At 32.3% G+C, this 11,708-nt stretch overlaps 1 protein-coding gene across 1 annotated transcript; it reads left to right on the top strand.

The window, feature by feature from the left end:
- Positions 1–336: 336 nt before the first annotated feature.
- LOC127735237 (toll-like receptor 4) lies at positions 337–3,282 on the top strand. Its single transcript, XM_052245353.1, has one exon. It carries the CDS (start codon positions 599–601, stop codon positions 3,089–3,091), a length of 2,493 nt encoding a protein of 830 aa, XP_052101313.1. The 5' UTR covers positions 337–598; the 3' UTR covers positions 3,092–3,282.
- The last annotated feature ends 8,426 nt before the right edge of the window (positions 3,283–11,708 follow it).

Raw genomic sequence — 11,708 nt, 5'->3', positions numbered from 1 at the left:
TTTTTTTCAAGATATTTAAAAGCAATTGTAAGTTATAACACTTAATTTGTTGTAGCACGCTGAAAACAGAACATTTTTTATGTGTGAAAAACCATAACATAAATTTTAAAAATTGCCGTTCCTAAGCGTTAAGTATGTCATATTTTATATCGATACGATTCATAATTTTCATTTACAAACAAAATAGCTATAAACAAGGCTCTTAAAAATTATCTTTATAACTTCTTTTAGGAAAAAATCCAAAGTTTACATTTTGTCATTCATGTCCTACTGCACAAAATCTTGACAAAATAACTATACTTTTAAACTCTTCTCGATATGACGACGTTCCTACCTGTGGAAATAATGGATATCCCGATGTGTACATATCTAATGTCCTATCATTATGAGGACAAATAGTATCGGTATTAAGTTTTTATTAAACAGGTGGTCGTTGTCATAATAGGTAAATAGCCACAATTTTTAACACTTAACCGGCTTTTACTTTTAAACCATTGTAGTTTTTTCGACCATGACAACATGAGTTTGGTGAATAGTTGAATATTTGATAATAGCAGGATGTAATTATATATTGAATTGATATCGCTTTCAATGGTAAATGGATAAAATGTGGATCTTCACAGTTTTGTGTATTACATTTGTTTATCCATATAGAACTGTGTATGCGGAATGCAATATCACACTAAATATGTTTGGATATAAAGAGGCTTTGTGTAAACATCAAGGATTTACATCGATTCCGGAGGATTTACCACCTGATATAAAGAAATTGGATTTAAGTTACAATAGACTGACCAGACTGGATGACAACGGATTTCATAGATACAAGTATCTAGAAAATCTAATAATTGATAATAATGACATCAGATTGTTGCATACTAAGGCTTTCTGTGGCTTATCGTTATTGAGACATTTGTCTTTGTCTAAAAATTATCTGAATGTATCTGAATCGTACCCTCAGGGAGTGTTTGAGTCTATAAATAATTTATCAGTTTTAGACATTAGTAGAAATATGAAAACTCCAGACTCCAACCTATATAAAATTCCCGTCGGCGGACTCAGTAACTTGCGTGAGCTCAGCATTGATCTTATGTTTAATGCAACGTTTGGACAGCACTTCAAGAAACTGTACAATTTACAAAAGTTGAGTCTTGATTATTGCCACGTAAATTATATTTACAATGAAACATTTTTACAAATGCCGGTGAGTTTAAAGGAATTCCACATGACAACTTGTAAAAACTTTGTTGTCATTGAAGGTGGAGTTTTAGTTCCGTTTCCACATCTTAGAGTACTGAATCTTACTAATAGCAATATTCACTTAACACAAGCCCTTAACATTTTACATCCATTTCAGAACAAAACAATGGATGCACTTCTTTTTCGCGGAATAACTCGTCCAGATTCAAAACATAGCATTGATCCAGTAATTCTTACACCAGAAATGATGAAATATGCATATACTATCTGTATAAAAACAATTGACTTATCCGAAAATAACATTATATTAGTTAAAAACAAATCGTTAGTTTTGTTTCAACGTCCAGAGTGCTTTGAAAGTGTTATTATATCTGCTAATAGTTTTAGTATGGATGGCTGGGAAGTTGATTTCGTCTTGTTTACGTTCAAGATGATCAACATCAAAATAATAGACTTTTCTTATTTCCCATTAGGATTCAAAAATCCAATTTTCCTAAACGTAGTAACAAGGGATAACTTTACAAGAATTGAAGAAGTTCAAGGTAAATGGGCAAGACAGGCTAATACCATGGCAGTATTAGTTCCGAGTCAAATTCAGTTTTTGAGATTAACTCATTTTATGACTGAATTTTCCTTTCTGGAAATAAAGATAAGAAATAGCTCCCTTCGTCATCTTGAAATATCTTACCTTGAAACAGATTTCTTTCCACTTATAACTATGGAAGGATTTAACAGTTTGGATTATTTGGATTTATCAGGTATAAGTTCAGTAAAAACTATTGGAGAGGCGAAAATTCCGCTTTTAATCCATCTGAAAACACTTATCTTAAAAGAAACAAACTTATTTAATGTTTTGCAAACTAATACAACAATATTTTTTTTTTGTCCAAATATAATAAATTTGGATGTATCATATAATTATATCTGGAAAATCAGATCGAATTCGATTGGGCGACTTCTTTATCTAAAACAGCTCAATATATCTCATAATTTGTTGGAGACTGTTCCAGATGTGGTTACAACATTTTATAACCTTGTTGAACTCGATTTGTCGCACAATCAATTAACAACAATTGGAAAGAATATACTTGATTGGATTGATACCATGCACAAAAAACATGGAACTTTTGAATTTTATCTTAGTAATAATCCGTTTATTTGTTCGTGTGACACAACGACATTTCTGAGATGGATTTTGACGACACAAGTTACATTAGATGAAAATGGAAATTACTCTTGTTTGGTTTCTTCAAGAAATAGTATCAACTATACAAGAAATGTCGCTGAAAACTTTCATCATTATTTTGTTGACTGTGATACTACCGTCTGGATCAAATTGGGCATTTCATTGTTGGCTACTCTTTTATCGAGTGTGCTGTGTATTGCTCTATTATACAATTTTAAATGGAGGATAATGTTCTTTTTCTTTCGAAATTTCCGAAGATTTGCTGAGAAAGGTCTAGAGTTAACTTTTGATTATGACGTTTACATTTCATATTCCGATGACTGCGTTACTTTTGTGAAAGAATTGCAAGAGAAGGTAGAGGAGGAATGGGGATTCAAAGTCTGCATTGAAGATAGAGATTTCATTATAGGCGAATCGATTGCTCATGAAAGAGCTACGTCCATTAACAGATGCAGACACATAATATTTCTAGTAACGCCTTCAATTGTTAAAAATGAATGGACTCGTTTTGAAATCGAGAGAGCAAAATATGAAAAGTTTTCAAAAAATCTGCAGAGGATTGTTGTTATTACAAGCGATATCACTCTGGATAATATTCCCGTAGAATTTTCCACAATTTGGAAAGATGTACTTCTTATTCAATGGCCTGTCGAGAAGGATGCAGTCCAAATGGCTTGGCAAAAGCTTCGACTTTGGTTTTTTTGATATAATATAATTTATAAAAGTTATTGCAAACCCAATGAAAGTTTTCCACAGTGCCATCTCTATCTTGACCAGGTATTTAAACTTTTGTAAGTTCACCTGTCCTATTGAATAAATACAATAGCTATTGTTCTCCATGTAGTTTTTTCACTGGGATCTTTAAATTTCTTCTAAGAGAAATCTATCACTCATTGATTAATTTACATGAGTAAAAAAAAAATCTTGTAAAGAGAGGAAAATAGATATAGGAAGATGTGGTATAAGTGCCAATGAGACAACTCTCCATCCGAGTTTTATACTCAAAACTGCATGTGATGTTATATTTATTCAATATTGATAATATATTTTCAATCGGTTGAATGTAAACAGTGATGCAAAGTTGAAACATTAATAAAATATAAAAAAGAAGATGTGGTGTGATTGCCAATGAGACAACTCTTCACAAGAGACCAAATTTATGTACAAAAAATGAATGAAAAACAAATATGTAATACATAAACAAACGACAACCACTGAATTACAGGCTCCTGAAGTATTTTTGTCTATATATAAGATTTTTTTTTACTCAGGTAAATTAATCAATGGGTGATAGATTTCTCTTAGCAGAAATTTAAAGGTCCCAGTGAATAAACTACACAGAGAAAAATAGCTATTGTATTCATTCAATAGGACAGGTGAACTTACAAAAGTTTAAATACCTGGTCAAGATAGAGATGGCACTGTGGAAAACTTTCATTGGGTTCGCAATAAAAGCACTCAACAAAATGTATAAGGTACCACACATGATACATTAATTTACGTATGTTTTTTTTTGCATATATCCTTGAATTTCAAAGTGTTACTTTTTGTATGTTTTATTTTCTTATCCCTTAAATATGAAAACAAACGCGTTGCACAGTCAACTATTTTGCATCGTTTTACGTATAGTGTATAAATGTGGGAATATGTATTAGAGGATATGTATAATAAATGAGTGTATTCATGCTACAAACTCCAACAGTATATGTTTTGTAAATGTATGTCACTTATCAAATATTTGTTTAATAATTGATAATCTATCAGATTCTCTGTATGCATTGCTTTAATTGGAATTGGTCAATGAAGTGAAACTCTTTTAAAGGTTGTAATTATTCTGCGCTTAAAATTAATTTTGATTACCTAGACACGTAGCAATTTTAGTGAGTTTCTATGTTTGCTCTACCTACCACAGTTCAGTTATGACAAAAGTACGGATATCAGTAGGTTGAAATTGTGTTGCTGTTTTACTTTCATAAGTGATTTTTCTAGGATATAATATATAATTCATTACAAAAGTATGTCTTTACAAGGCTAATTCCCTGTAAGAATTTAAAACTTTTGTTGACTTTTGTAACCAAAAACTTTCTTTCGCTTCGATTTCGACAATGGAAGATCGAAAAACGGTCCCAATACCAAAATATTGGTTTAATTTATTATCGCAAAAAGTTTGTCAGTTGTTTTTCGGTTGTTTCTGGTCGTCATTGTTATAAAATTCTGTTCAGTTCGATTGGAATGAGTTACTCTGGTTTTTTCTTCTTATTGCAAGATAATGGTTACTAGTATTTATAAATAATATGGACTGTCTTTTACAGAAAAAGGAAGGACATTTTTTCAATTTGTTAAATACCCAATCTGATTATAAGCAGAGTGAAAGATTTGATTTTAATCGGATTGTTAAATTCCAATATACTTAACAATAAAACTATTATGTTGAAACTTTAGATTTTAAAATTGATATAGGTTATTGTGATTAAAATAATAAAAATACTCCAATGAAATTTCAAAACAGAAAGTCCCTTATGAAATGGCAAGACCATAAGCGCCAACACACCAAACGGATGGAAAAAAATCTGTCATATTCCTGACTTGGTACAGGCATATCTTTATGTAGAAAAGGAGAGGCGAAAGATACCAAAGGGACATTAATTCAAACTCATAAGTCGAAAATATACTAACAACACCATGGCAAAAAAAAGAAAAAGACAAACAGTCAAAACGTACACAAAACACAACATAGAAAACTAAAGACCGAGCAACACTCACCCCACTAAAGATGATTATTTATCATTTAAACGAACACAGTTAATTTAACTTGATTAAAATTGATTAAGGGCATACGATACAGTAGCAAGGGTAGATAATAATATTGAATCCAAATTTTGACATTTTGTTTTCGCAACGTTGCTAAGCATCCAAAATTCGCTGAAAAACTGCAACCTTTATCAAATCGGTTATGTGGATATGAAAGTATTTTCATTTATATTACACTGCAACGTACTTTAGCGACAACAAAGGGAAACGTAAAATAACAAAAATACCGAACTTCAAGGAAAATTCAAATCGGAAAATCCCGTATAAAATGTCAAAATCAAAAGCTCAAACACATCAAACGAATGGAAAACAACTGTCATATTCCTGAATTGGTACAGGCATTTCCTTATGTAGAAAATGGTGATTTAAACCTGGTTTTATAGCTAGCTTAACCTCTCACTTGTATGACAGCCGAATAAAATTCCATTATATTGACAACAATGTGTGAACAAAACAAATAGACATAATAGGTAAAAATGTCAAAAATAGGGTATAGCAGTCAACATTGTGTTATAATCTTTATTACTTTAAAAACAAACAAATATGTCAATGGGATCGCTAAAACTGAGAACATGTGCCTCTTTTTTTGCAATCAATTATGCACTGCTTTAAAAATACTGAAATCGCAGTAAAACATCAACAGTAGATTTGCTAACATGGCATTTTTTTTAACAAAATTGATATATGCAATGAAAATGTTTCTGATAGTTTCTGGCAATAAAGAAAAATAGGAAATCAATTGTCTTCCAAGGCCAATAACTCATATAAAGAGGCAGAAGATACCAACGGGAAATTCAAAATTCATCGGCTGAAGAAAAATTTACAACGCAATGACTAAAAAAAAAGAAAAAAAACTACGAAAAAACGAAAAATGCCTCAATCACTTCATATAAACAAAAACCAAAGGCTGAACAACACGAACCCCACTTTAAACCGGTGGTGAACTCAGCTGCACCAGAAGGGTAAGCAGTTCCTGCTCCACATGTGGCACTCGCCGTGTTGCTCATAAAAATAAAAATCCAATGCCTAGTCTAATTCTGTGATGTCAATATCAAGGAAAAAGGACGGGATTGTGGTTACGATAATGGTAACATATCCGTGTTCACAGAAATTCAATAAGTAAGTTCTGTTCTCAACCGTCCCTAGTATAGATGTAAGTCAAGATATGAGGCAGGCTTAACTGTCCTTTGGTATTCTTTATTTCAATCTCGAAGAGATAGATGCGTTGAACATAGTCACCAAACTTTGCTTTAATTATTGATAGGATATAATCCATACTGTGGAACGTGAAAGCTAAGCTTCTAGAGTAAAGGGTAGAAAATCAAATTTGTGTATGCTATTGCAAGAGGAAAGAGACTTAAGATTTTATTTTTTCTAGTATCCATATCTGATTTGCACTGCCCCTTTATTAGTTAGGTAGTTCCACAGTAACGCTGAAACCCTGATTTGACTGCTGATAAAATTTATGTTAATAGTTTGAATGGATATTTCTTGGAGAAACCGACAGACCCAGCAATATAATATTGTGTGTAAGGACACCCATGTAATTTGGGTATCCAGCACTGTGAAGTAAGATAAGATCTCATCTGTGGTTGAAATTCATCAGAAACATAGAATACACCTATTTGTATTCCCGATTTCCTCTTTGGTAAGTATCGTGGGCGTATATGTTGAGTTTCCACGTGAATTGCCAATGCCTAATTTCGTTATTAAGCAGTTTATGTAATGTGATTTACACACAAAAACATTTTTTCTGGGATTTATCTGCGGGACATGTTTGTCATGAAGAAAAGACATGTATAGAAACGTCTTCTTTTTGCATTTAGCCCGTTGCCTGACAAAATCATCGACTGAATCATCAACTGACAATTTTAGCCATATTGACTTAATATTAGATCTTGTCATAATACTAGTAATCGTTTTGATTATAGTGTATCTCCTATAGTTTCCGCAACAACAACAAAAACACACAAAAGGGTTAAAATCTCATTTCAAGGGCAATTAATGATCTACAATTGTTCCCGAAAAATAAACAGAAAGGCATTAAGATCGTCTTTAATAGCAGTAATTCCTATAAGGAGTCAAAAGACAATTTTGGCAGTGTTGGCTTATTTGTAGATCATCATTTTCGACGTTTAGTTTCTTCTTATCTTCTAGTTACCGTAAAAAAAAATGGTAAAAGTCGCCTGTTATAACTCTTGCCATTCACATTATCTTTCAAAGTTTTAAAGATAACAACCAAAATTGCAAAAACAAATGGTAAACATCATCATTTGAGGGCGATAACTTCTATAAGGAGTTGTCTGACATTTTTGGTGTGTGGTCAAGTTTGGTATCCAGTTAGAAGTTAAAAGTTAACAAACGACAGACGACTGACTGACTGAGAAAGGTTATTTATATTGGTATAAAATGTTTTTAAACGTTTCAAAATAATTAAATTCATAAATATAAATGAATGTTTTAAATCTTATCAATTTAAGATGAAATCAAATAACTATATGCAACAAGAGTGCACAAGCTGAAATGTCTCGCCTGCTTTACTCATCATGATTGAATTTCTTTACACTATACACCGAATATAGTTATACTAATGCTTATAGTAACTGAGAAACAGACCTAATTACGAAAATGGTATATTGTCAAAGTCATACGAACCCTACCAGACAGACATGTTCGCCTAACAATCATTCCACGCACCATATGATAATCCATACAACAAAAAATTAACATTGACCAATGAACCATGAAAATGAGTTCAAGATAAGATGAAACCGGAGTCTGACATGTACACCTTACATTTATTCCATACACCAAATATAGTGGACCTATTGCTTATAGTATCTGAGATAGAGACTTGACCAAGAAACTTTAACCTTAATCACTGATCCATGAAATGAGGTCGAGGTCAGTTGAACCTCGTCTGAGGGACATTTAGACCTTGCAAGGAACCCATATACCAAATATAATTCTATTACTCATTATAAGTGAGTATTCACATGACAAAACAAAACTCGAGCAGTTGCAGAACCATGAAAAAGAGGTCTAGGACAATGGTCATATGTCAGATGGAAAGTTTGTATCATAAAATATCTGCATACAAAGTATGCAGCATCCAAGTATTCTACCTTCTGAAATATAAAGCTTTAAACAAATAGTTTGCACGTTCATCAGATTGTAATCCATGTTTCATAGTCTGCGCAGGCGAGACAAAAATGGAATAATGAACCTGTTCAAGGGATAAAATTGAGAATGGAAATGGGGAATGTGTCAAAAAAAGAGACATCCCGACCAAAAAAGAGCAGAAACCAGCCCAAGGCCACCAATGGGTCTTCAACACAGCAAGAAAATCCTGCAACCGGAGATTGGTATTAGTATCATACCATCATAAAATATATGAGAAGAACAAGAAGGGAGGCCATTTACTCATTGATTCGCAAGACTTGTAGGAATTGCAACATAGTGCAAAGGAGTGTGTCTCTTTTGCATACAATGACACATCAAAAGAACATAAATAAACACTGCATTCAAGTTCTAGCTGCATTGAGGATTCTAATTTTTTCAATATAACCAAGAGTCGTTAATTTATAGGATGATGACTGTTAACTCATGCTAACCCTAAGTAAAGATTATTTGTTTAAAATTTGTTTAAACCTTCGCAGAAAAATGTATGAACTACTTATGTTCATAGCTCATTTTTAACGTGTTTAGGGCCAGCTGAGGCCCACCTACAGGTACGGGATTTTCTCGCTCCATTGAAGACCTATTGGTGGCCTTCGGCTGTTATCTGCTCTTTGGTGGGGTTGTTGTATCTTTGACATATTCCCCATTTCCATTCTCAATTTTATTCCACATTATATTATATATTCTTTTTAACATTTTTGCCTTTAACTATTTAAGAAACAAAACAGATTGTATCAACTTACCCAAATAAAGATTAATTTAAAGTCTGAACATTTTGACATTATTTATTCTTTTATTTGTGCCTACTTTTTAATATTATCAAAGCTTCAGGTTTAGATTTGAGTAAGTACCCATATCCCGATATCGTCAGGTAGAATTTCTATAGGTTTCGCTGTTAAACTACGGTAAGTGTTAAGGGGAGGCTTGCAAATGATGTGTTTAACACCACCACATTCTGTATGTGCGTGTCTAAAGTCATGATATCATTGGCTGCTGTCTATCATTTGTGTTTTTTGTTTCTGTTTTGTACATAAATCAGGTTGTTGGTTCTTTCGTTTGAATTGCATTACATTTTGTCATGTCAGGACCTTTTAAAGCTTCCAATACCATATTAGGTGTTGCTCAATGTTGATAGCCTTACTATCACCTCTAGTTGCTTAAATCTACTTCATCTGGCCTTGCGGTCATAAAACTTTCGAGCGCGATTTTCGTACTCAGACTCAGAAGTCAACCAATCAAAATCATGGATTTGGTGTTTCGAGCACAAATTTTGTACTCCGAGTACTGAGTAAAGTTTTATGACCGAGAGCCCTGGTCTCTGTTGAAGAGTTGTCTCATTTCCTACCACATCTTCTTATTCTTATTATAAGTGCAATTCATTATGCTATCCCAGCAGTGGCAATATCATTTTTTTTTAAATTGTAGCTTTTGAGCATGTATAAGTTTTCATTTAATATTAAAGTCTACTTTTTGTTAAATATTTGGTTGAATTAGATTAAATAAATCAATTCAATTCATTTTGTATTCAACAAACTTTTATAATTACATTCATACATATGATTTTAGAATCTAAGAACTTGTTTATTTAATGTTTGCGTGCTTCATTTCTGTGATATGCAGCTGATTTTGAATTAGTATGAGCATAGTATTCTGTAAAATTAGGCTCCACAAATCTGCCCCTTGGACTGTAATAAACTGGTTCTCCATATAAGGTACCAGTTTTCCAATGTGGGACATTTTTCATCAATTCATTCTCTTCATCTCTAAGTTTCCTCCAATATTTCATTGTACTGAAAATAAAATTTGTTTATTTTTCAATGTTAAATTTATATCAGATCATCAGAAATTATACTCGAATGAAAAGTTTGTTTTGAATTTCTTCTTGGCTCTTGTTAATAACAAGACAAAATACTGGGTCTGGACCTGTGTCTCTGCATGTAATTGATTGAGGTAACTTGTATACTGGAGCATAACTGATCATTCCCTTTCACTAAAGCAAAGAAAACTTTCATGAAAATTTTCCTTGCACAATAAGTGTTGTTAAATATCAAACTATCGGCACTCAACATTATAAAGCTTCAGACCAAATATCAAATTATTCCCTTTCATAGAAGCCAAAAAAACTTTTGACGAAAGATTTCTTTCGTACAGAAGGAAGCACATACTTCTCCAATTCAATCAAAATACTTTAAAGTTGATGTAAAACAAAGAAAATCAAAATAATTTACCAAATATACAAATTTTGTCATGGTTTGCTGCTGGAATGGTAACTCGTTTCATGTGAAATTTGTTTTTTTTTGTTTTTTTTGGGAACACCATGTACCTTAGTGTAGTTGGGACAAATTAAAGAACATGCATGGTCACTTTTCGATTTGTACTAATATTTGGGCCAAATATGGGACATATTGCCCCTACTCTTTTGTAAATTTGTAAAAATACAACAACTAGGTGTGCATTCATCATGAGTTTGTAGTTAATGAACAGCCAAATCAATTTGTTGGCCCAAAATTGCCCCCCTCCTCTCTCTCTCTCCAAAAAAAAAGTCAGTTGGCTGTTTACTTTTACAGCAAGAGCTGTATGTATATAAGAATAGGGTCCACTGCATGGCTTACAAATCAGTCATATTGTCCTGAAAGTCATGGTAATTATATTCTCAACCGGTTTTGCTGAGTCTGAACTGGACATCACACGTGGGTTTGCCCTTTTAACATAAATCGGAGAGAGAAAAAATTGAAGTTTTTGCAATTTTATTTACCTGAACTTTTTCCTTAAACAGCCACACTCTTTCATGTCATAAAAGTGATAATTACTCTAAAAGCAACTTTACTTTAATACCCACTATCACCTTCATATTATAAAATGGATAATTTGAACTGAGTTTGGTGATTTATCAACCAACCCAATGATAACCTATATTCAATTTAAGATCATTGATACATATCAGCAGCAAGGTAAATCTCATTTGTACATAATTTGGACAACTATGCACATAACAGAAATATGTCATTATTTTGAATAAAATTATCAATTGAATAGTTAATAAAATACATTCGTCTTCAACTTTAAAATACCTTCTTTGCCTTTCTGCCATAATGAGTGGTTCTACAGCAAATCTAGCATCATTCTGTTCTATTCTTCTTAATCTGAAAGAAATAAGAGAGCAGTCAAATACCTACTTTACAGATTTAAGTTAAAATATGGACATTTTTTTGTATTTTCTAAAAACTAATTTAAGTACCAGCAGAACTGGTTCTAAAAGCTCTGAGTATGCATTTTGCTGATCTTTTTTGGGAAAAATTATTTAAATAATCTTTTTAGTCTAGAAATCTAT

Source organism: Mytilus californianus, unplaced genomic scaffold, assembly GCF_021869535.1.
Source record: "Mytilus californianus isolate M0D057914Y unplaced genomic scaffold, xbMytCali1.0.p SCAF_3, whole genome shotgun sequence".
Lineage (NCBI taxonomy): Eukaryota > Metazoa > Mollusca > Bivalvia > Mytilida > Mytilidae > Mytilus > Mytilus californianus.
The sequence above is the reverse complement of the archived record's forward strand: the minus strand, read 5'-3'. Positions and strand labels throughout refer to the sequence as shown.

Bases quoted from the DNA above. Each gene is read 5' to 3' on its own strand.
- LOC127735237 (XM_052245353.1), top strand. From the start codon at position 599: ATGGATAAAATGTGGATCTTCACAGTTTTGTGTATTACATTTGTTTAT.